General features: G+C 37.8%; 1 protein-coding gene across 1 annotated transcript in view; it reads left to right on the top strand.

The window, feature by feature from the left end:
- Window positions 1-26,891, top strand: part of LOC308689132 (stonustoxin subunit alpha-like) — a 126,739-nt gene that overhangs the window by 54,910 nt on the left and 44,938 nt on the right. The window contains exons 4-5 of the mRNA XM_081362697.1: window positions 26,142-26,189; window positions 26,282-26,602. Coding sequence (XP_081218823.1) covers window positions 26,142-26,189; window positions 26,282-26,602 — 369 coding nt within the window. The remainder of the gene's footprint in view (window positions 1-26,141; window positions 26,190-26,281; window positions 26,603-26,891) is intronic.

The following is a 26,891-nucleotide window of genomic DNA, read 5'->3' as shown; positions in this document are numbered from 1 at the left end:
ATTACCAATGCTGCAACACTAAGCTAGATTGTCTGCTCAATAAGGCTGTGTAATACTAGCACAGACAACTGTTGAATGCAGACATGACTTGGTAAACCCTGAAGGACCTGCAACGCTGGGGTTGAGCCCATGTCCAGACTGTAAATCCTGAGTAATGTGTGCAGAGAGGGCCAGCCGGCTGCAGCACAAACCTTATGTAAAGGCTCACCCCTAGATAGAGCTATAGAAGATGCTACACTCCTTGTGGATTTCCAGAGGCAAAGCCATTATGAAAGCCTCGTAGAACAGAGCGATAGCATCTATAATCCAATGGGAAAGGCACTACTTGGTGACTGTGTTACTAAAGCAGACCAGAAAACAAGACAGGGGTAGCTGCAGGTCAGAGCCATGGGCGTGCAGAAAGGAGATTAATCGAGTAATCGGATTTAAAAAAAAGTGTTTTTAAACAACCAAAACAAATAATGCATAACGAAAATGATGTGGCTGTAAAATGATCAAGCATTTGGCTTTTATTTCTAAAAAAAAAAAAACCAGAGGTATTTATTTCAACTCCAACATTTGGCTCCAGAACTAAGCATATTTATTGCAATTTTTACCCATTTAGTGTTTATAAGTGCCAGTGCAAACAATTATATAACAATACAGTTAAGTCAAGTCAAGTCAAGTCATCCTCATTTATATAGCGCTTTTAACCCTCTGAGGTCGACAAACGCGCCGGCGCGTTTTGCTGCATTTTCTCCACATTGTAGCACTATAAACTTAAATTTCTCCGTCATTTATGGTCATACAGAAAAAAGAAATATAAAAAAAGAATCTGTGGCATTTCTACTTTTGTATGTGTCCACTTCCAATCAAATCAAAACATTGTGCTTTTGTAAAATAAAGAAAATAAACAAGGTGTGCGTTCTGCCTCTCCGTCGCGGTGAACTTTTTTTTCTTGAGCACGTCTATAAACTGAAACAAAACTCAGCGAATACTTGTCACACATTTATGAGCCATACACCTTAATAAACATTTAAGTGTGTACTTTTAAATGATCGGATTCAAAACGAAAACAAACATTCTCTGTTTAAGTAATTTGTATAAAACCAACAAGATGTCCAGCTTCTCAAACGCTTCCTAATTATTTTTTAATTTACCACGCCCACACGAGCAAAAGAGATTCACATGCAAATCTCCACATGGAACGCGATCGCCTTCATTACCTCAACAACAAAACACTTCACTTCACTTTTCGTCGAGTTTGAAAGACGTGCCTGAGCTTAGATTGGATTTACATCAGAAGAAGAAGAACGATATTTGAAGACAAGAAAGATAAGGTAAGAAATTCTTACATATTAGTTTGCTATTGTTGCATAAATTTCACATTGCAGTTGAACTGTTGCTAGATATATGGTGAATATTATAATATTTAGACCCGTGTTTACTGTTACTGTGTTTGTGGATATCTGCTCAAACGTAGATATGTATACGGTAGGCCTAACCATAATGTTTTATATTTGAGCGCGATCGCGTTTGAATGTATCATATTTTTGATCGCGATCGCGTTTTAATGTATCATATTTTTGATCGCGATCGCGTTTGAATGTATCATATTTTGGAAAAGCAAAACGCTCCAAACGGCTTCATGTTTTTACTATTATCTCATTTCATATCATCATAACGAATGGAAACATTTGAAGTAACATGATAATCAATATATTTTTCTCTAGCTTAGTTGTTACTGAAATCTTTTTGAAAATATATATAGGCTGCTATATTGTTATTATTTTATGCAGCACTGCGCATAGCCTATACCTACAAGGCACAACAAAACTGGTGTTCATTATATAATATATTGTTGGAAACATTTGTGTGAGTGTGTGTATTCTGTGAATTTTAAAAAGCAATTTTAACAAGAAAAATCTAAAATGTATTCCCAAAATCGTGCAGGCCTTTCTCTTGATATCAGTATGTTCACTTTTTTTTTTTCTTTTTTTTTTTCAGGGCCTAGATGCCACTGAGTCCTGCTGACTTCAACATTCACAGTACATGTCTCTGTACATGAACATGGTAAAGTGAAAATCAAACACCTTAGAAAATGAAAGGTATGTACAATGTTTTTAGGAATGGCACAAAGGTCTCTTTCTTCAATAAGTGCTTTTTTGTTGTGTATCTTTGGATTATGTTGTGTTGTAAATAAATCCAAACAATTTTAAAAGCCATTCTTTTTTAAATCTCCTCATTCTTTGTGCAAGGTTGGTCAGAATGATGGGCCCTGATAAGCTCCTAATAGGGCCATTAGGGAGGTTCTTTGTCTTTCTCAGGTGTGGAAAGCTTTCATATTAATGAGATGATCCGCCCCTTCGCATATTGCTTTCTAACACAAAACACGTCGTAAAATTTTTAAATCAATATATTGTCTTCTCTGAATGAGCAGTCAGGGTGATTCTCACATAGTTTTAGAGCAAATATTCTAGGCTACGTGATACAATTTTCAAAAGTCTTGTGAAGAAATAATCAGTAGGGGTTTCATGACCTTATTTCAGTGAGAATTTATTTTTGTATTTTCACAAACCACGCATAAATGTCATTATCTCAAAACTACAAACTTTTACATACATGCTGCTGATATATTATTGTAGCAGAGTTTGTGCTGAATACAGTGTAATTAGACTTTAGCCATGAAAATGTCACAAGTAACAGAAATAACCACAAATGTCAGAGCATGTCAGAACACCTCCAGGGCCCAGAAAACAGCTCAGACCCCAGAGGGTTAATAATGTAGATTGTCTCAAAGCAGCTTTACAGAGATAAATGTATAATTTAACGTAAGATTGTTTTGGCTTTATAGCGGTTCTTTAATAAAGTTATTTTCCAGCTAAAGTTAGTTTTGATTGATTCGCTTCCGTCGCAACGATCATTTGTTATTAAATTAGGGCCGCCAAGACGACACCATTCTCTATACACAAACTTTAAACGCGATCGGGTCCAGGCGAAAGTCCTTCGTCAGATCTGGATACGGCCTGGATCCGGCAGGCTGCGGGAAAACCTTGGGATAAACAAAGACACTAAAATAGGTGTAGATGCCATTCTTCTCATGATGAAACAAGTACATCAGGATTTATGGGAAGTGTTCCCGGTTCCAGCTGACCTAATCTATGCAGCCTAGTATTGAATTATAGAAGTCTATAATGTATTATGTGAATGCTATGTCAAAGAGATGTGTCTTTAATCTAGCTTTGAACTGACAGAGTGTGTCTGCTTCCCGGACAATGTTAGGAAGACTGTTCCAAAGTTTTGGTGCTAAATAGGAAAAGGATCTACCGCCAGCAGTCGATTTTGATATTCTAGGTATTATCAACTGGCCGGAATTTTGAGATCGCAATAGACGTGACGGACTATAATGCGTTAAGAGCTCGCTCAAGTACTGCGGAGCTAAACCATTCAGTGCTTTGTAAGTAATCAGCAATATTTTAAAATTGATGCGATGTTTAATAGGGAGCCAATGCAGTTTTGACAGAACTGGGCTAATATGGTCATACTTCCTGGTTCTGGTAAGAACTCGAGCTGCTGCGTTTTGAACGAGCTGAAGTTTATTAAGCGTGCAGGGCAACCACCCAGTAGAGCATTACAATAATCTAGCCTTGATGTCATGAAAGCATGAACTAATTGTTCCGCATTTGTCAATGAGAGCATATGACATAATTTAGATATATTTTTAAGATGTAAAAATGTGGTTTTACAGATACTAGACACGTGACTTTAACATGAAAGATTGGTATCAAAGAGCACACCCAGGTTCCTAACCGACGACGAAGACTTAACAGAGCAGCCATCAAGTGTTAGACAGTATTCTAAGTTATTACTAGGGCTGCACGATTTGGGGAAAATGTCATATTGCGATAATTGAGGTCAATATTGCGATCACGATTGCGATATGCGATATAATAAACAAATGGTTTCATGAGTCAACTTGCTTGGTCCTCAAGGAAAATAAATGCACACACAGATTAGTGATAATCAGCCTAAAGAAAAAAGTTCTTTAGTCAAGAGCAGTGAGTGTTTTTCTCTGTTCCATTTGTTCTTTGATTAACTTTAGCGACAGATTTTTTTTTTTTTTTTTGCATTTTAACAAGAACAAAACATAATTTACATACAAGAGTACATATAACCATACATGTCAGGGGTAAAGAAAAATAATAATAAAAAAAAAAATAGAAAAAAAAAAAATAAAAAAAATAACTTTAGCGACATTAGTGGCTACTGTGTACTGTCCCTTTAAGACCAGCCACTGTCAGAGACGCCTCATTCTTTCACGAGTCATCACAACTCTTCATGTTCATCATAAGACTACTCTTATGTTATGAAGACACTCGACAAAAAGACATTTTTGCATAATTGTGTGTTATTGTTCGTTCAAGCTCGAAAGAGAACTGTATTCTATCATGCTGTTTTGTGCGCACGCACGATATTAGCGCGAGTCTTTCTGTCTGTCACAGTCAGGACATTCACAGGCAGCGCGTTCATTTTGGCATACATGTGTGTTGAACGTTCTACCGCGAAAGAGAACTTGATACTGGCACGCGTCTATCTGTGTGTGTGTGTGTGTGTGTGTGTGTGTGTGTGTGTGTGTGTGTGTGTCAGGAGGACATTTACAGGCAGCAAGTTCTTTTATGTCTTATCGCGCATGAATGGTTTAAAAGCATTTGCATTAATAAGTGCGTTAACAGCGCTAATTTGTTTATTTAATATAAAATCGCAGCATTTTGCGTCATATAATCGCGTAGGCTTGACATCGCGATTGCGATACGATTAATCGTGCAGCACTAGTTATTACGTGAGGAAGTTTTTTGTCCAATAATTAGAATCTCTGTTTTTTCAGAATTTAGTAGTAGGAAATTACGAGTCATCCAATTTTTTATATCAGCTATGCATTCTGTTAATTTAGTGAATTGGTAAGTTTCGTTAGGTTTTGAAGAAATATAGAGCTGAGTATCGTCGGCATAACAGTGAAAGCTAATTCCATGTTTCCTAATGATATCTCCTAAGGGTAGCATGTACAGAGTGAACAGCAGCGGTCCTAGTACTGAGCCTTGTGGTACGCCATACTGAACTTGTGATCGATAAGACATCTCTTCATTTACTGCTACAAACTGGTAACGGTCAGATTAGTATGATTTAAACCATGCTAGTGCAATTCCACTAATGCCAACATAGTTTTCTAGTCTATTTAAAAGAATGTTGTGGTCAATGGTGTCAAACGCAGCATTAAGATCGAGTAACACTAATAGAGAGACACAACCACGATCGGATGATAAGAGCAAATCATTTGTGACTCTAACGCGAGCTGTTTCGGTACTATGTTACGGTCTAAATCCGGACTGGAAATCCTCGCAGATATCATTTCTTTCTAGAAATGAACACAGTTGTGAAGATACTGCCTTTTCTAGTATCTTTGACAGAAAAGGTAGATTTGAGATCGGCCTGTAATTGACTAATTCTGAAGGATCAAGTTGCGTTTTTTTAACAAGCGGTTTAATCATAGCCAGTTTAAAGGTTTTTAGTATGTATCCTAGAGACAAAGACTAATTAATGATATTAAGAAGAGGATCTATGACCTCTGGAAGCATCTCTTTCAGTAGCTTAGTCGGTATAGGGTCTAACATACATGTTGTCGATTTAGATGATTTAACGAGTTTAGTAAATTCTTCCTCTCCTATAGCAACGAATGAATCAAATTTTTCCTCAGGGAGACTACAATGCACTGCCTGATGCGATACTGTAGTAGACGGTTGCATAGTTATAATTTTGTCCCTGATATTATCAATCTTATAAGTGAAGAAGTTCATAAAGTCATTACTGCTGTGCTGCTTGGAAACTTCTGTGTTTGAAGCTTTCTTTTTCGTTAGTTTAGCCACTGTTTCAAATAAATACCTAGGATTATGTTTATTTTCTTCTAATAGGGTTGAAAAATAAGCAGATCTAGCAGCTTTTAAAGCCTCTCTGTAAGTAATTGAGCTCTCCTTCCATGAAATGCGAAATACCTCTAGTTTAGTTTTCTTCCAGTTGCGCTCCATTTTTCTGGCTGCTCTCTTAAGGGCCCGAGTGTGCTCGTTGTACCACGGCGTTGGACTATTTTCTTTAATCTTCTTTAAGCGCAAAGGAGCAACTGTGTCTAAAGTGCTGGAAAAGAGAGAGTTAAAAGTTTCTGTTGCAATATCAAGTTTTTCTAAGCTATCCGGGATGCTAAAATGATGAAACTGATCAGGAAGATTATTAATAAAGTAATCTTTAGTGGCAGAAGTGATAGGTCTAACATATTTGAGTCGGCTTTGCAGCCTTGGCTAAATGTAATTTACACGAGACTAGATAATGATCTGAGATGTCATCGCTCTGCTGCAGAATTTCAACGGCATCAACATCTATTCCATGTGATAATATTAGATCTAGAGTATGATTACGATGAGTAGGTCCTGACACGTGTTGTCTAACTCCAATTGAGTTTACAATGTCTTTAAATGCCAATCCCAATGCATCTTTTACATTATCCATGTGTATATTAAAATCACCAACAATTAGTACTTTATCTGCAGCCAATACTAACTCTGATAGAAAGTCTGCAAATTCTTTAATAAAGTCTGTATGGTGCCCTGGTGGCCTGTATACAGTAGCCAGCACAAATCTCAAATGTGATTTATCATTTATACTATATATTTTTACATTGAGCACTAACACTTCAAAAGAATTAAATTCGAAACTTGATTTCTTAGTGGTTTTGAAAATATTACTATAAATTACAGCAACACCAACCCCTTTGCGTTTAAGACGAGGTTCATGTTTATAACAGTAATCTTGCGGGGTGGACTCATTTAAAGTAATGTAATCGTTTGGTTTTAGCCAGGTTTCTGTCAAACACAGCACATCTAGGTTATTATCTGAAATCATATCATTAACAATGAGTGCTTTTGAAGTAAGCGATCGAATATTCAGCAACCCAAGCTTTAACATTTGCTCATCTGTATTATAGCTGTTTTTTATTTGTTGAACATCAATTAAATTTTTAACCTTAGATGGTGTAGGGACGCAGATTGCTTAGTCTGTTTCTGACGCGTGCTTCGTCTTGAGGAATAAAATATTCATTGTCCATACCTTCTTAATATTTGGATATGCCAAATCCATTTATTGTCCATTTAGGCATTGCAAACAACAAATAAAACAAACAAAAATGATACTCAACACTATACGTTGAATATCTTGTTAACAAACTGTTTTGGAATGAGCACAGTCTTGTACAAACATGACTCTCAAACACAGCACGGTCAAAAAGTTTGTTTGACCTTCAATCTCCGCACCTGTAACTCATCATCACCTTAAATATACTCAAATACTAATACGCCCTCTAGTGTCACAAACAAAAAATACAAATTAACATAATGGCTCCAACATACCGGCCCCTAATTGTTAATGACGTAGGGGGCATAAACAATTCAAAATCATACATTACATAAGGAGCCGTCAAACATATACATCAATACATTTTAAATAATAATTACTCTTACCATATATATACATTTTTTTAAAATATGAGTACACCATGCATTTGAACCTTTTTTCACATTTCTAATAAAAGGCAAAGTTTTGTTACTGGTCTTACTATTGTGTTAGTTTTGGTTTGAACTCGTACAGATCTAACTAAACCCTTTTTATCTGGGAAAGTCTCAAGTACTCTTCCAAGAGTCCAAGAATTGCATGAGGCTGTATAATCTGCAATGAGTACAATATCACCAGGCATAAGATTACGTCTCTCTTTGGTCCATTTTTGTCTTTCCTGTAACAAAGGCAAGTACTCTTTTATCCATCTTTTCCAAAAAAGATCTGAAAGGTATTGTACTTGTTTCCACCTTCTTCTTACATACTGATCTGATTTCTCAAAAAGACCAGGAGGATAGATTGGTTTTCTCTTCATTGTAAGCAGATGATTGGGGGTAAGTGCTTCCAGATCATTTGGATCTTCGGACATCTTTGGTGATTGGTCGATCATTGAGAATTGCCTCGGCTTCACACAGAACAGTGTGTAATCCCTCATCATCCAGCGTTTGTTGATTCAAAACGGAGGACAACACCACTCTTACCATTCTGATGGTGAGCTCCCATGCGCCACCATGATGTGACGCTGTAGGTGGATTAAAACTCCATTTAATTCCTTTGTGCGCTAAAACCTTTGTGATTTTATTTTGATTCAACACTGCCAGTGCTCTTCTCAATTCCTTTTCTGAGCTAGTAAAATTTGTTCCATTGTCGGACCTCATATGACTTACTTGTCCTCTTCTGCATATGAATCGTCGCAAAGCATTTATGCAAGAATCAGTGTCCAATGAGTATGCCACCTCTTCATGGGGCAGTTCTACTACAGTTGTTCAGTAGTGACATGACCGATTGTAAGAAACGACAGTCAGCGGCAGCGAGGGCACCAGAACTCCAATTAAAGAGCTTGTGAGGTTTGGACCTTGTAGTAGTTGATCGTTTAAAGATGTGCCTTGGTATTTTGCTCCACAGTCAAATACCACTCGTAACTTGGCTTTACGAGGGTGGTACACACCATGATGTGGAATGTACCAAACTTTACCGTCACATCGATCCAATTGATGCTCTGGTACTTTCTCAGCATAGCCTTGGATAATCATATCGTTGACAAAGTCTGTATATTCTTGTTGAAATTTTACATTCTTTTCAAACTTTCTTTTTTATCCCCACAAGACGCTGTTTGGCAATGTTAAGATTGTTATACATAACAACATCTTTGTTTTTGAAAGGTAACTTCAAACTATAATGTCCATCTTTGAAGCTCACAGATTTCCCCATGATTTCCATGAACTTTGCCTCCTCTCTGGACATTTCTTCTTTGTCCTCTGACATTTTTTCATTGAAATCATGCTGGTATTGCTTTTCCAATAGCAACTCCAAGGTTTCAACAGAGATCCTATTTACTCTAGCAGTGTGCTGTTCATTTTGATAACTGCCTAGAGAACCATTGACGACCCACCCCAATAGGGTTCGTATGGCATAGGGACCATCTCCCTGACTATTCACTACTTCCCACGGTTCAAGTAATTTGGAGGCGTTGGTACCTATCAACAACTCCACTTCAGCTTGAATGTGCGGAATGTGAATACCATGAAGATATGGCCACTTGGTTAGGTCTTCCTGATTGACCATGTTAGTTTGGTTTACAGGCATTTGCTTCTGTGTGTACACATCTGGTAATTCATAAAAAAGTATTACCATCAAGACTTGAAATCTCCAAGTTGTTAACCACATAGCTTGAGACTGTTGTTTTGGGACTCATAGTAAGCAAACAAATTTTTGTCTTTCGTCCATTCAGGTGCAGCTTCCTCATCAAACTTTCTGAACAAAACGTAGAGGTACTGCCTGTGTCCAGAAATGCATAGGTCTGAACAACTTGGTTGCCCTTTGCAGACTTTACTTGGACGGGAAGGATAGGTAAGATACCACTGCCACTCCCGGCCCCTATATGACCACATGTTTGGGCAGGTACCAGCGTGTTGTTGATAGTTGGTTCTACATACTGTTCGTAGTTTGTGTTGACAGCTTTATCAACCTTGAGCTCCTTGAAATTAATATGAAGAACACTGGGATGTTTCTGGTTGCACACTTTGCGAGTTAAGCGCCTTTTACATTCTTTGCTCATGTGGCAAACATGTAAGCAACCAAAACAGACAGCTTTTTCCTTTATAAAGTTGACTTTTTCCCTATGTTTCTTCTTCTCAAACTCTTTACATTCATCCAAAGAATGACCTTGTTAACAAAACAAACAAGTGGTGGAGTTACTCTTGAATTGCCTGATTGGATGTTCAGCATTTACCCTTTGGATTTTACCAACAATGGGTTTGTTAACGTTGGTAACATTGATAGCAAAACTATCCCCTTTTAAATTTGGCTTTGACTGGGATTGTGACTTCCATTTGTAGACATCCTTCTGTTTACCAGTTCATCTCTACATGTTGAATGGACCCAAATATTGGATCAGAAATGATTTTAACTTGGTATTCAATGAAGTTGACAATATCACTAAATTTGGCTCTTCTTTTCTGTCTTTCCATGATATCACATGCAGCTGTTCTCCACTTTTCTCTGAGTTTAAATGGAAGCTTTAGAATTACTGTTCGCATGTTTGTTGGCATGTCCAGTTCTTGCATGTACTCTAGATCTGCCATAGCATTGCAACACCCACGTAAAAAGAGTGCATAATCTTGAAGAGCTGTGGTATCTTAATACCTAATCATGGGCCATCCAAGCACCTTCTCCATATATGCAGCAGAAACAAAATAATCTTCTCCAAACTGCTGTTTAAGCATAGTTTTAGCTGTATCATAACCTCTTTCAGGTGCCATATTCATACAGCTACGAACAAATTCTCTTGGGCGTCCTCTTGTGTATCTTTCAAGGAAATACAAGCAATCACCCTTGTTATTTGTTTTTTCCTCCACACAATGTTTAAAAGCTTTAGTGAACAAATTGAATTGCAATGGATCCCCTTCAAACACTGGAATCTCACGTGGTGGTAAATGTTGAGACTTTTGCTGCTGAATTAACAACTCTGTTATTTCTTGATGTTTTTGAAGCATACTCGGTGTGAAATCAGATCTTCTATCATCTACTGAAGTAGCTATTCTGGGTCTTGAAGATGCAGGTTGCTGTAAATGAGATGTTGTTGGTGGTGAGGTAGCACCTACACTGCTTTGCAAAATAGACCTTGCCGGTCTCTCAACATCTGGATGAAGAGATGCAGTTGCTCGTTTTGCCTGTTTGCTGACATAGAATTCCATCCCATCTGTTGCGATGCTGCTTGCTTGTTGTTCATAAGTCCTGAGCACAGATATCTTTGCATTGGATGCGGCGATTTTTGCATCAATATCCGTTTGCTCCTTACGCTTCTGTAACATTTCCAAATGTTGCTCAATATCATGCTTAATTTTTAAAGACTCAGCTTGAGCGACAAGAGCGGCTTTTTCTGCTTCGAACTGAATACGTGCATGATGCACAGAGGCATTAGATTTGCTGGAGCGCGAACTGTGGCGGCTACTTTTGTGGCTTGAAGTGCGACCGCTAACCCGTGTTTTAACATTTGAAATGCTATCATTGGGTTCAATTTCGCTGGCAGCACGATCACATTCATCATGTAGCTTCTCCATCCATTTAGATACCACAGTGCTGAATTCCACAACCCATATCATTTTTGCTTTGAACCATGTTTCATGCCGGTCTCTCTCTTCATCAGGGAATAAAACAATCAAAGACTCGTGTGCCTCTTTTGCTTCTTTGCATTGCGTTTCAAACTTTTCAAACATACCTTTGACCTCATTTTTATATTCTCTATTACCCATTAACTCTTGTATTGTCTTTTTCATTTGGGATGCTTTGTCAAATTTTGACTTTCTTTGTTTCTGTAAAATATCGAGCTTTGCCATTAACCCTTTTGCAGTAAGCTTAACCTCTCGTTTTCGTACAGATAATTCAACATTTTCACCCTCTGCTTTCTGAGTCTGAGCCCCATTTTGCTCGATTTCAGAACCACGAAACTCATTTTCATCTGCCATTTTAAACCTTTACTTACTGCATATTTTACCACCAAAACATCAAAGACTATAAACACGGGCAAACACAAGCATTTCACAAACAGTTCAGTTTTTCGTTTCACAAACAGTTCAAATCTTAGTTGTTGGTTTTTTTTTTTATACCACCAATGCGCATTGGATTTGTCTTTGTTTGTTTGTGTGCACACTGTTTTATATATGGCCATTCAACCTGAGCTCAATTGAAAGCGATTTCATACCTCAGTTCCATACGCTGAATGCTGAAGACTTTGGCGTTCGTGTGCGCTGTTTTCTCTTGCACGTGCGGGTTTGTTGTCCTTCGATATCCGCGGTCAATCCAAGCAATAATCCACAATAAATACATCAAACGAAACCGTCATGAATGAGCATCATCCGACATCAGATCAGCTGACTTTTCCTGTAGTCGTACCAATTCGATCTGCTTCAATCGCTGTAAGGCTCATCCAGGCTCATTCGGTCAAACTTTTTGACTTAAATGTAGGGACGCAGATTGCTTAGTCTGTTTCTGACGCGTGCTTCGTCTTGAGGAATAAAATATTCATTGTCCATACCTTCTTAATATTCGGATATGCCAAATCCATTTATTGTCCATTTAGGCATTGCAAACAACAAATAAAACAAACAAAAATGATACTCAACACTATACGTTGAATTTCTTGCTAACAAACTGTTTTGGAATGAGCACAGTCTTGTATAAACATGACTCTCAAACACAGCACGGTCAAAAAGTTTGTTTGACCTTCAATCTCCGCACCTGTAACTCATCATCACCTTAAATATACTCAAATACTAATACGCCCTCTAGTGTCACAAACAAAAAATACAAATTAACATAATGGCTCCAACAGATGGGTTTAAACATTTTTTGGATTTCCAAATTCGGGGAACAGACACAGTCTCTATATGATGATATCTAGGTGAAAGAGGCTCTATGTGATGTGATTTATCTGACCTTGGTGACGCGAGGCCGCTAGCAGACGGTCGGTTTAGCCAGTCTGTCTGCTTCCTGACCTGAGCCCCAGATTGTCATGTTTGAGCTCTAAGACTATGAGCCATATTACTAGAGAGAAGAGCAGCACCATCCCAGGAGGGATGAATACCATCTCTTTTCAACAGGTCAGGTTAGCCCCAAAAACTTTTCCAATTGTCTATGAATTCTATATTATTAAGCGGACACCACCTAGACAGCCAACCGTTAAGCGAACACAATCTACTAACTATCTCATCACTCCTGCGAACAGGAAGGGGGCCAGAGCAGATTACAGTGCCTGACATTGTACTTGCAAGTTCACACACCTCTTTAATATTAATTTTGGTGATCTCCGACTGGCGGAGTCGAACATCATTAGTGCCGACATGAATAATGATCTTAGAGAATTTACGATTAGCATTAGCCAGCACTTTTAAATTTGCTTTGATGTCAGGCGCTCTGGCTCCCGGCAAACATGTGACTATGGTGGTTGGTGTCTCTATTTTCACGTTCCGTGTGATCGAATCGCCAATAACTAGGGCACAATCATTCTCAGTGGGTGTTTCACTGAGCGGGGCAAATCGATTTGTTATGGTAATCGGAACGGAAGAGTGGTTTTTAGATCAGTGACTAGAGCGATCCCTCACTGTCACCCATTTGCCCGGCTGCACGGGCTCTACTTCAGCCGGAACCGACTCATGTAAAGTGTTCACTATTCTATGCGCATCCAAAACATCTAAAGCACTAGCACTCTTACTATCCTCAATTAAAGTTTGGATGCGTGTTTCTAATTCTGAAATCTTCTCTGTCAACCTAACTGTCTCCTTACATTTATCACATATAAATCCTATATCGTCGACAGAGAAGCCTATAATAAACATGTGACATGAAGTGCAAGTGACAATAACAGGACAAGACATTACTCACCGTGTTTGTTGACTGATTCTTACTCACCTGAGCTTTTTATGAACTCAAAGGCGCGGATGCGCGAGAGAAAAATAAATAAATAAAATAAAATAGCTGAGTGCACGGGTGGCGCGTTAACAGGCTAGCGAATTACTAGCGTTTTGTGCTAGTAAAACTAATAACAAAAGCTAGCGATGTCAGGTTAATCTGAGATGTTGGGTAAAATGTAGTAGTATAAACAACTAGAAATGGTAGTAAAATGATGGTTCAAAACAAAGAAATATAAGGCTAAGACGGAGCTTACAGCACCGAAGCACACAAACACACTCACAGCAGGCAGCGAGGCAGACAGGAGCAATCGATCAGCGATCCACTCCACTGATCCACTGAGCCAGGTAATAACCCAGATGCTGATCTTTAAAACTTCAGGAGTCTGTCACTACCCGCGTTTCCATTACCCTTCAAATTGCGCAAATTGAAATTGCGAATTGAAAATACGCACATTGGAAACACGTCAATTTCGTGAAAACTCCCGTTTTTCGCAAAAAAGTTTTTACGCTCGCATGAGGTGGTTTTTCAGGCGATTCGAAAAAGGAATATTTCGCAAAACTGCAATGGAAACTGCAATGGTTTTTGCGCATTTTATGGCGGCGCGCGACTGTGCAGCGGCTCCTAGCTCTTCTGTCGGTGTTTATTTATGTTTCTCGTTTGTGTTCTTTGTAAATGTTCCCATGTCGAGGTCTTAAGTATAGCCGCACTGACCTAATCAGGATTGGTATACAATATAATACAGCTGTTACGAGAGCCTTCCAGGACGCTAATAACATCGCGGAGGATATAGCCAGACCATCGGGCGCTCCGTGGATTGTTATCGGCAGCTGCAGGCGACGAAGGCGGAGACGGGAGAGGAAGCAAAAGCGAGGATGCCGGTCGGGCCTGCTAACCCGGCTAAGGAAACTACCACACAGTCCTCCGCTGCCAAGCCTTCTACTCACAAACGCAAGATCCATTGCGCAAAAAATGGACGAGTTGGAACTTAGTATAGCAACTAACAATTACATACGGAACTGCTGCGTAATGATTATTACTGAAACCTGGCTGAATCCCCTCATTCCAGACGCTGCCGTGCAGCTAGCAGGCCGATCTAGCTACCGACATGATCGAGACACAAACTCCGGTAAGACAAGAGGAGGAGGACTCTGTATTTTTGTGCATAATGAATGGTGTACAAACAGCAGGATCATTGCTCAGCACTGCTCACCTGATCAGGAAGCCCTTTCGGTAATATGTAGACCATTTTATTTACCAAGAGAGTACACCGTAGTGACTGTTACTGCTGTTTACATAGCCCCCGATGCTAATGTTAGCACAGGTTTAGCTCACCTGCTAACCATAGCAAACAAACTGCAGCGCGATCACCCAGGGGGAATACATGTTATAGCAGGGGACTTTAATAAGGAATCTTTAAAGACTGTACTCCCCAGTTTTTATCAGCATGTTGATTGTGCTACTAGAGGGAAAAACATATTAGACCATGTATACTCTAACATCAAGAAAGCATACAAAACTGCTCCTCTCCCTCACCTTGGCCAGTCAGATCACTTACAACTGTTTTTAATACCTGCATATATCCCTGTCAGGAGGGCTATAAAGCCAAGTAGTATGACCATTAAAATCTGGCCTGACACCGCCCTATCCCAGCTCCAGGACTGCTTCCAACATACTGAATGGGACCTTTTCTTTAATGGCGACTTGGATGGTGACACAGAGGCTGTACTAAATTACATCACTTTTTGTATGGACAATGTTACGATCGAACGTTGCATCAGGACATATCCCAACCAGAAAGCCTGGATGACGAGAGAAGTTAACCCTCTGGAGTCTGAGGTGTTTTCTGGGCACTGGAGGTGTTCTGACATGCTCTGACATTTGTGCTTTTTTCAGTTATTTATAAACATGTTAATGGCAAAGGTGTAAATTCACTCTATATAGCACAAACAGGGCTACCAAAATATGTGATCACCATGCATGTATATTTTTTTATTTTTAAGAGAATAATGCTTATGCGTGGTTATTGAAAAAATTAAACATGAAAGTTGCTGAAAGAAGACCTCAAAACTCATAATAAATATGCATGAATAAGACTTTTGAGAAATGGATGTTCTTCCTTCGAGTTCTGGCTTCAAAATTATGTGAAAATAGTCTTGCTTTATCGTTCAGATAAAACAATACATTGATTTAAATTGATGTAAAACAGGTTTTGCTTGGAAAGCCATTATGCGAGTGGGCGTGAACGAGGAGTGGTTTACACCTTGGAATAAAAAATGTCCCACCCATTATGCATAATGACTCTGCATAATTAGCCATTCATTCAGGTGTGACTCTGACTGACTGAGCCACAATGCAAGGACAAAAAATTAGAAGAAGACTTATATTGACCATTTAAGATTTTGCTTACATCTATCTTGTAAATATGTTTTGCTATTTTATTAAAAAGGTTACAATTACAACAATAATTAAAATTTCAACAATATTTCAAGTGTACTCTTTCTTTGTAAAAAAAAAAAAAAGATTATAGGCCTACATGTTAGGCCTATCTATGTATTCATTAGTTTGAATATAGCCAAAATTGGAACAGCTAACATCTTAGTTGATGACTTTATTTTATATATATATAAAAATTGCTAAACAAAAGCTTATTTGATATATATATTCAGTATATTCTACAGTAAAAACTGTACTCAAATCTAGTCAACAAAATGTTGTCTTTCATATTTCGCCTGACTGTATCGTTGTTTTTATGAAATATTAGGGCATATAAATGTTAATTTGCAGTTTAATACGTATTGCTTATATAAATAGCCTACATTTTATTTCAACATATTTCAGTCGATTTTTACTCATCTCAGTATAGTAATACAGTTTGCTAAAACATCATCATTCATTCACACACGCGATTTAAATTTAAACTGTCTTTTTGCGAGCTGTGGTAAACAGCGCGCATCTCTGCCGTTCATTCATCAAAAACAGAAACCCGATTCACGTGAGAAGAAAAAAAAACTTACAGTATTCCTCAGCTCGCTCCTCGATATACCCGCACTTTTGAGGTAGGCTACTTTTTTCATCAAAAGCTCAAAAGCAGTAAAAACTGTACTCAAATCTAGTCAACAAAATGTTGTCTTTCATATTTCGCCTGACTGTAACGTTGTTTTTATGAAATATTAGGGCATATAAAATTGCAGTTTAATACGTATTGCTACGTACAAATAGCCTACATTTTATTTCAACATATTTCAGTCGATTTTTACTCATAGTAATACAGTTTGCTAAAACATCCTCATTCATTCACACACGCGATTTAAATTTAAACTGTCTTTTAGCGAGCTGTGGTAAACAGCGCGCATCTCTGCCGTTCATTCATCAAAAACAGAAACCCGATTCACGTGAGAAGAAAAAAAAACTTACAGTATTCCTCAGCTCGCTCCTCGATATACCCGCACTTCTGAGGTACTTTTTTCATTATTGTTATTGCTCACAGCGCTGCTGAGACGGTGTTAAAGTAATGATCTGAATAAACTGATATGTGGGCGTTCACAGGTTTGCTTGGATTGCCTCATTCGCTCTCCGTAGGCGGAGTCACATTACATTTGAATTAGCTCTAATGAGGTCGACTGGAATCGCTCTCTTTTAATACAGATTTCACAACATGAGAATATTTGTTTTTTATATAAATTACTTCATTTAAGAGAAGAGAATTCAAGCTTCATGCCTGTATGTCTGTTTGCCTGTTTGACTGAGTATTCGCTGAGTTATTGTTCATTTTCGGATGCGTTTCAGAATGGACGACACTGGCAGATAGAAGGCAGAACTCGCATCACGTTTATTTTTCTTTATTTGGCAAAAAGCACAACACTTTGTTTTTATTGTGAGTATACACAAAAATAATACACATTTAACAGAATCGATTGATGTATGAAACTTGTTTTGTAAAATCAAAGTCAAAAGAGTATTTTGGGTCTCAATTCAACTCATAAGGAAAAAAGCGAGCAGATCACGCCGGCGTGATCTCCGACCTCTGAGGGTTAAGAGACTCTTGAGGAAACGTCTTCACCAGAATTTTCAACAGCTCACTGTCAAAGGCCATCGTTCCAGCTTGTCTAAAATCAGCAATCATTATCCCCGTGCCAAAAAAGCCAGCTCCAGAGGACCTTAACAGCTACAGGCCAGTTGCACTGACACCAGTTATTATGAAATGCCTGGAGAAATTGGTTTTACGACACATTAAATCTAGGGCTGTTCGATTCCGGATTTTTTGGAATCGATTCCGATTCCTGTTTCTGGAATCGAAAAGAATCGATTCTTGGAATCGATTCCTCACTGTTATTTTCGATTCTTTTCTTTTTTAATACCAACAGCATGTCTAACATTGTCGCGTCTTACCGTGCCACACAGCAAGAAACTCTCTACACCGGGCGTGACAAAGCGACCATTGCAAATCCATTTGTCCTTCCTATAGACATATTGCGACTTGCGAGTGCTGGTCATAAATAGAACGAGGCATTTACTTCGGGGATTTGTCACGTCGTGCTTCCTGCATCAGGTGTAGACAGTACAGTGTAAAGACTAGGAATATGTTCACCATATAGGCCTACATATGTGGTAGATTTTATTTTACATACATACCTAACTAATAACACACACAAACACACACACACACACACACACAGACACACACATAATCGATCTATCCACATACTAAGTGTATACACTTATGTATGTGGATAGATCGATTTTTATTTATTTGTGGTATATATATTTCATCCAGTATCATTAAACTATAGCTAAAATTCCTGTTAAATTCTATAAGCATTTTGTTCAGGAACAGACTCATGCACACTTTACACATAGGCTACAAACTTTTTAGGCCTTTTAGTTTACACAACTTTTTTTTTTTTTTTAGGGCCTTTACACATATTCACATTTTTTTAGGCCTTTACACATATTCACTTTTTTTAGGGCCTTTACACATATTCACATTTTTTTAGGCCTTTACACATATAAACTATTTTACACGCACACCTGCGGCGACACAAATAAAGCACGAAAAGAGCTCTTTTCTGTCTGTGTCATACGTAGGTCACGTGCACACTATAATGTTCGCACCGTCTATGTTTCGCACGCACCCCTACACACAAGCACTGTTCCCACAGTAACCATTCCTCCAGCTCACGCGGCGAATGCAATAAATGTAGCCTACTGTAGGTCGCGTGGCCACTATAGTATATTAGTAGTCTGAACTTTATTTCTTTACAGGTGACGTGATTGTGTTGACAGATGAATTCAGCAACTGGCCGCGGTTTGTGTTAAAAAAAAAATCTTAAAGAGGAGTCGATTCCCCTAATGGAATCGACTCTCAATTCCCAACGCCTCGGAATCGAGGAATCGATTCTTTTTGGAATCGAGTCCCAGCCCTAATTAAATCCAGCTTGCCAGCCTCTTTTGATCCACATCAGTTTGCATATTGTTCTAATAGGGCCACAGAGGATGCTGTTGCCATAGCAACACACGTGGCTTTGAACCATTTAGAACACCAAAACACCTATGTGAGAATGCTCTTTATGGATTTTACCTCTGCATTTAATACCATCATTCCGGACATCCTCATCAACAAGCTGCTCCATCTGGGCCTCTCAACCCACATCTGCACTTGGATAAGAGATTTCCTCACTAACCGCTCACAAGTTGTCCGACTGGGCCCCCACCTCTCCTCCATCATCAAACTCAGCACAGGGGCACCCCAAGGGTGCGTTCTCAGCCCCCTGCTATACTCTCTGTACACCAGTGACTGTTCCCCAGCTCATCCAACCAACACCATCATCAAATTTGCTGATGATATTACAGTTATCGGGCAAATTGTAAGGGGAGACGAGACGCATTATAGGGCTGAGATAGAGAGGTTAACAGGATGGTGCCATAATAACAACCTCAAGCTTAATACATTAAAGACCAAAGAACTGATCCTGGACTTTAGGAGAAAGCGACAGATGGACCCACCGCCACTCCTCATAGCAGGGGCTAGTGTCGAGAGGGTCAACACCTTTAAATACCTTGGAGTCCATATCAACAATGATCTGTCCTGGTCCGTTAACACAACCACCATAATCAAAAGAGCACATCAGCGTCTCTACTTCCTGAGACTGCTAAAGAGAAACAACTTAAGTGAGACGCTGCTGGTGGGCTTTTATCGCTCTGCCATAGAGAGCACACTGACGTACTGCATCACAGTGTGGTATACAAGCTGCACTGTGGCACAGAAAAAATCCCTTCAAAGGGTTATCCGTACAGCGGAAAAAATCATTGGCTGCTCTCTACTCACATTGGACAGTATTGCCTCATCACGCTACCTCAGCAGGGCAAAAAATATAATCAACGACTCCACCCACCCAGGCCACGAACACTTTCAATTACTCCCCTCTGGAAGACGTTACAGGTCAGTCAGAACACGCACATCCAGATTCAGAGACAGTTTTTTCCCCCACAGCCATCACAACTTTAAATACTCACTTACTGAAATAGGACTATTTCATGATGAATGGTTGTATTATTTATTTGCACTGCATTTGCACTTTATACCATGTGACCTGTCTTATTATGTGTATGTGTTGGTATGATTCTGTGTGAGAGTATGACTTGAGGAAGTGTATGAATGTATTTTTATATATGCACCAGGAGTAGCACTTTTAATTTCGTTGTAATAACGTTTTTACAATGTTTTTTAAGATGACAAATAAATGACTTGAACTTGATTTTACAGTCACCTGACTTAGAAGACGCGGTGTGGAGGTCCATGTATAGCTACGCAAATAATACTCATTTTATATTATTTTATTATAACATTTAATAGGCTACATTTAGAAGACGCTTTTATGCAAAAAATGAACAAAGCTGAGCGTGGAGCGTGCACTGCATGGCACGGAGGCACGGCCGCGAACACTTGCATTTTCCTATCAACAGTGGAAACAACTTAAAATAGGCTAGGCTACTCTATCATTTCTGGTCATACAGAAAATAATAATACATTATTCTCAACTACTTTTATTTGTGTAAACTCACAATAACAATAAAACGTTGTGCTTTTGTAAAATAAAAGAAAACAAATAGACGCACTTTCATGATCTCCGTAAACTGGAGCGCGAGAACTGAAACAAAATATAGCGCTAAAGCTTGAAATGTCCACTTTAAAACAAACAAATTCGAATCGAAAGCTAATACCTTCTGATTATGTAGGCTAATCCGTATGAAAGTTGCATTTCTCTCTAAAAGCGCATCTGCTTAACAGCGGAGATGGAGATGTGATTTTAGCCAAAACAATAGTTTATTAATAATATTAGCCTAATGGCTCTTCTCATTCAGCACTGTGGGAAAAACATCAATTCAGGTTCTAATTTGGCCTTAGAAAACCAGTAAAATTAACGTTTTCCATATTAATTTGTGAATATATTAAATGTTTAATAAAGGGGCAAAAAGTCATAAACAAAAATATGAAAATTCGTCGATATTTACTTTTTTGCGCAGCAGCTGGTGTAGTTCAAATTAAAAATGTTGGTGTTCAACTTTGCGTTTTAAAAAAGACAACAACCATTCATTTTTCAATTACGGGTTAAAAAAGGAAAAATGAATGGACACACAAGTAGCCTACATGGATCGTTTGGACAGAACACGAGACAGAGTTCTTTATTAAATTCATAAAAGAAACAATAATTAACCTATAGGAATATGCCACAATTAAAACCTCAGAGCAGAAATGAGGGCGAAACACCCAGAAACTTCTTAGGCTATATGTGTCGTTCGCATTATAAGGGTCTTTCCCTGCCATTAATGCTTGGACAACACGCCACGTCTCCTTCCATTAATAATAATAATAATAATTTCTAATGCGGTGGCTGTGATATTATATAAACCAACGTCCGTTGCCGTGATTTTTTGAATGACTTATCGCGAGAGAAAAAGGGACGTTTTAGTCGCATAACATCGGTTAATGGAAACGCCGTAATTTCGCAATAGTTTTTTATCGATATTTAGATAATAGCGCAAAACATTTGCGCAAATCTGTAATGGAAACACGGCAACTGTCGATCATCGGCCCTACACCGCAGACACATCGGTCAGATAATAGCGCTGATCCTCATTGGCTGCTGACAGGTCAGTGGGAGGAGTTATGTAAATATTCACTGTACTGTACAGCGAATACATATGACAAGTAAATTATATCAATAAAACTGGCAGCTCAAATTCACAGTGACCTGAATAATCAGACTAGCTCATGTGGAGAAGACTTCCTCTGCTTCGTTTGTGGACATTAATTACAAATGCCCACAATTCACTAATTACACCTGCAGCAAAACAAACAACCAGACATTCAGTTAGTTAGATAGATAGATAGATAGATAGATAGATAGATAGATAGATAGATAGATAGATAGATAGATAGATAGATAGATAGATAGATAGATAGATAGATAGATAGATAGATAGATAGATAGATAGATAGATAGATAGACAAAAGGATAGATAGATAGATAGATAGATAGATAGATAGATAGATAGATAAATAGACAGACAGAAGGATAGATAGACAAAAGGATAGATAGATAGAAGAGAGAATGGAGGGTCCTATATGTCACTTTTGAGTGATTTATGACCCCCAAAGCCCCACCCCCTTTTGACCGTGGGAATTTCCCACGATGTACGTACACCGTGGGAAAATCGGACTAGTGTCACGCCTCCTTATGAACATCTTAAGTGTGGGAAAATTTCCCACGGTCAGTAGTTCTAAACAGTGTATATTAAAACTTTTTAAGAAATGTACAATAAAAACAGTCAGAGATGAGATCAGTGTTTTTATTAATGAAGACAGATGTACATTCATCACTTTTAAAACATTTAAAACAACAGTGGAATAAGTTAAAATTACGTTTTTCTCTAAAATAGTTATTAAAAAATGTGTTAGTGTTATTTCAAGATGTTAAAACATTAAAACAACTTTTTTATTTACAAAAAGATCATTTTTCTCTAAAAATAGTTATTAAAAAATGAGTTAGTGTTATTTCAAGATGTTAAAACATTAAAAAAACTTTTTTATTTACAAAAAGATCATTTTTCTCTAAAAATAGTTATTAAAAAATGTGTTAGTGTTATTTCAAGATGTTAAAACATTAAAACAACTTTTTCATTTGCAAAAAGATTATTTTTCTCTAAAAATAGTTATTAAAAAATGAGTTAGTGTTATTTCAAGATGTTAAAACATTAAAACAACATTTTTACTTACAAAAAGATCATTTTTTCTCTAAAAATAGTTCTTAAAAAATGTGTTCGTGTTATTTCAAGATGTTAAAACATTAAAACAACTTTTTCATTTGCAAAAAGATCATTTTTTAAATGTTGACTTGTAAGGATTTAACTTTCACATAGTATTTTGTAAAACTTTTACAAACTAGTTTAAAAAGTCTTACGTTTCTACATACCAATTGTTAAAGGAGTCAGAGTTTAAAAGATATATAAGTGTTTCCTTGCGGTGGAGCAGAGTGGAGAACGTCTACTCACTCCGGAGGTGTGAGAGGAATGAAAGTTTGTGAAGGTAGCAGAGAGACACACGCAAGCTCCGCCCCTACCCCTTCCCACAACAGATGTCACCGTGGGAAAAAACAACAGTCCCTTCACCTCCCTAACAGAAAAACACGACCGGTCAGTTCATTGTCCAAAGTTAACTGAACATAGAAAACCGCTACAACAGCTCGAAGAGACCACACCCCTTAACACACCCCTCTCAAACCTGAGAGGTCAATTTAAGGACATCCCTAAAATGAGATCACGTGGGAAATCCCACTCCCTCCCTCCCACCCACCCACAGCGTCACAGTCACATGAGCTGTTTTACAGTTGATTTTATTCTTTTATAAAAACTATTCCATAGGCAATATTTGACTTATCCATACATACACGTAGACACACACACACACACACACACACACACACACACACACACACACACACACACACACACACACACACACACACACTCTAATTCAGATTATTTCTGTATCATTTAGATAATTTTTATTTCCTTTTCTAAATGTTTTAACACAACTTGTTTTATCTGTGGTTTTTGTAAACCACTTTGAACATCGATAATGAAAATGGGGTAAATACCATGCTCTCCATTGCCTAATTGTCACAAAATTATCGTATATTTTAAAGTGTAGACCATAGAGTTTTTTTGTTTTTTTTTAACCCCCTGAGGTCGGCTGTCGCGCCGGCTCGTTTTTTTCCGTATGAGTGCAAAAAAAATATATATATATATATTAATTTTTATCTTATATGCTTGTGTTATACATCAATCGATCCTGTTTAGTGTGTATTTTTTTTGTGTATGCTCATAATAAAAACAAAGTGTTGTGCTTTTTGCCAAATAAAGAAAAATAAACATGATGCGAGTTCTGCCTACTCTCCGTCAGTGAAGTCAATTCTGAAACGCGTCCCGAAAATGAACTGTAACTCAGCGAATACTCAGTCAAACAGGCATGCAGTCACACAGGCATGAAGCTTGAATTCTCTGCTTTAAATGAAGTAATTTTTATAAAAAACAAATATTCACAGTTTATGTAATATGCATGCAAAGAGAGAGATGTCAGTCGTTCTCATCTCAGCTCATTAAGTTTTAATGTGCTCCGCCCACGGAGAGCGCGCGCTATTCAAACGCAAATGTGAGGCGATCCAAACAAACCTGTGAAACGCCCACATCAGCTGGATAACACACCGCGAGTTCACTTTCAGACTTATGTACTTTACGATGCTGTGAGGAATAATACTATCTTAATAATAATCCTGCAAAAATTTACCTCAGAAGTTCTGGAAGTATCATTTCGAGGAGCAAACGGATCCCGCTGAGGAATTAGGTCAGTTCTGTTTGCTTTGTTCTAATCTGAATGAATGAACGCACAGATGCGCGCTGTTGTGGAGCTACTACAGCTGGCAAAAATACTGTTTAAATCTGAATTGCGTTTCTATGAATGAATGAACGCACAGATGCGCGCTGTTGTGGAGCTACTACAGCTGGCAAAAATACTGTTTAAATATGAATCGCTAATACAAAGAACAACAACATTTAAAATTGTAACAATATTTCCAGTGTAATCTGGAAATATTGTTACAATTTTAAATGTTGTTGTAATTGTTTAACCTTAAAAAAACAAAAAACAAAAAAAAACATATATATATATATATATATATATATATATATATATATATATATATATATATATATATATATATATTTATATAAGGATAGATGTAAACAAAATCTTAAAAGGTCATTATAAGCCTTCTCTTTAAATTATTTTATTATGCTTTATTAGTGACACATTTGGGAAGAGAATATATTCCAAATCTGAAAATACAGTATGAGAACAATTAACTGCACAATTACTAGAAATGTTTACCTTGGATATTGTACAATTTGCAAGCAAAATTTGTGGAAAAAACAACAAACCAGTTATATATTGTCCTTGCATTCTTGTGGCTCAGTCACACACCTGAATGAAAGGCTCATTACGTATGCAGCCTCATTATGCGGGCCCCATTGTCTCCGCAGGTGTGAATCACGCCCACCCGCATATGGCCTTTCCAAACAAAAAGTGTTTTACAAGATTTAAATCAATGTATTGTGTTATGTAAATGATTAGGCAGGATGATTTTCACATAATTTTGAAGAAACAATTCTAGGCAACGTCATCCATTAGTCAGAAGTCTTATTTAGATATATTTAGAATGTGTTTTATGGCCTTATTTCAGAAACTTTAGTTTTTTGTTTTTGAAAAAAACATGCATAAACATTATTCTATCAAAAATACAAACATGTACATGCAAGTTGTTCACATATTATGGTAGCCCTGTTTGTGCTATATAGAGTGAATTTACACCTTTGCCATTAATATGTTTATAAGCAACTGAAAAAAGCACAAATGTCAGGGCATGTCAGAACATCTCAAGGACCCCAAAAACCCCTCAGACCCCAGAGGGTTAAAGGTTCTCTCAACTGTCACACGACACACACACACACACACACACGCAGACGCGCAGACACACACACGCACGCACACACACACACACACACACATAATGTCTACACAAGATGTTATGGATTGTGATAACATCCTGCATATTTTATTTTTCTCTTTTTTGACGGATTTGTGTGAATTAGTTTTATTGCAGAGCTTATTTGAAGAGAGGGGGTCAGATTCAACATTTGTTTTCCTACTCATACAAATCAGGTATCAGATTCCCACATGTAGAGATAAAGCCAGGCTTTCTTTAAAAATGAACTAGGAAAAAAGTGTTTTTAAAACGCGGCATATCGTAATCTTTAAAAGGAGCTAACTAGTTCATTCGTGTACCAAGTAGCGGAAGGAGACACAACATCGAGTCTGGACAATGGCTGGAAATAATCAATTCGTCTCATCCGATCAGTATCTTGATCCAGAATTAGGAGAAATTCTTAACGACCTCTTAACGACCCTTTTATTTTATTTTTATCATAAATTATAACCTACAAAATTGGAAAGATATCTCAACGAGTGCTTTTATTTACAGATGACACATCATTCCCAGACGGGGTTTCGCCAAATGATATTTTACAAGGTAAGGTATATATTTTTGTTATGTCTTTTTAATATTTACTATTTTAATATTTGTTTTAAAGAAAAAATCAACTCATAGGCCTATTTCAACAGAAATCACAGAGGATACATCGACTTATAACTCCGCCCATCCACCGGAGCCAGCTAAGCTCCCATTGGGTGTTGATTTAAACCCGTCCAATCAGATATACAAAGACGTTAGCCCCGTCACAACCCCTCTACACGAAGCCTGCGGAGGGACAGAGAGTCCCGAATGTCAAGTCTCATCTGTAGTCGAAGGTCAGGAATCTCTCCCTCCGTCCCCGTCTCTGGCATCGGGAATTACCGGAACGGCTAATATCGTTGGCGGTCCACACAGAGGGATAAAACATCTTAGGGAAAATTATGTGGAAGAATTAAACTATCCGAAGAGAGGTAAGGGAAAAAAGAATACTATTTATGTCTAATTATAATTTTATCTGTTTGATTTTTTAAAATAACATAATATTGTTTTTTAGAAGAAAACAGTGAAAGTCCATCTGTTTCATCCACAACTCAAGTTAAATACGCCCTCTAGTGTCACAAACAAAAAATACAAATTAACATAATGGCTCCAACAGATGGGTTTAAACATTTTTTGGATTTCCAAATTCGGGGAACAGACACAGTCTCTATATGGTGATATCTAGGTGAAAGAGGCTCCATGTGATGGGATTTATCTGAC

The sequence above is a fragment of the Scardinius erythrophthalmus genome (genome assembly GCF_964197995.2).
Source record: "Scardinius erythrophthalmus genome assembly, chromosome: 4".
Lineage (NCBI taxonomy): Eukaryota > Metazoa > Chordata > Actinopteri > Cypriniformes > Leuciscidae > Scardinius > Scardinius erythrophthalmus.
This window is presented reverse-complemented; position numbering and strand designations above follow the sequence as displayed.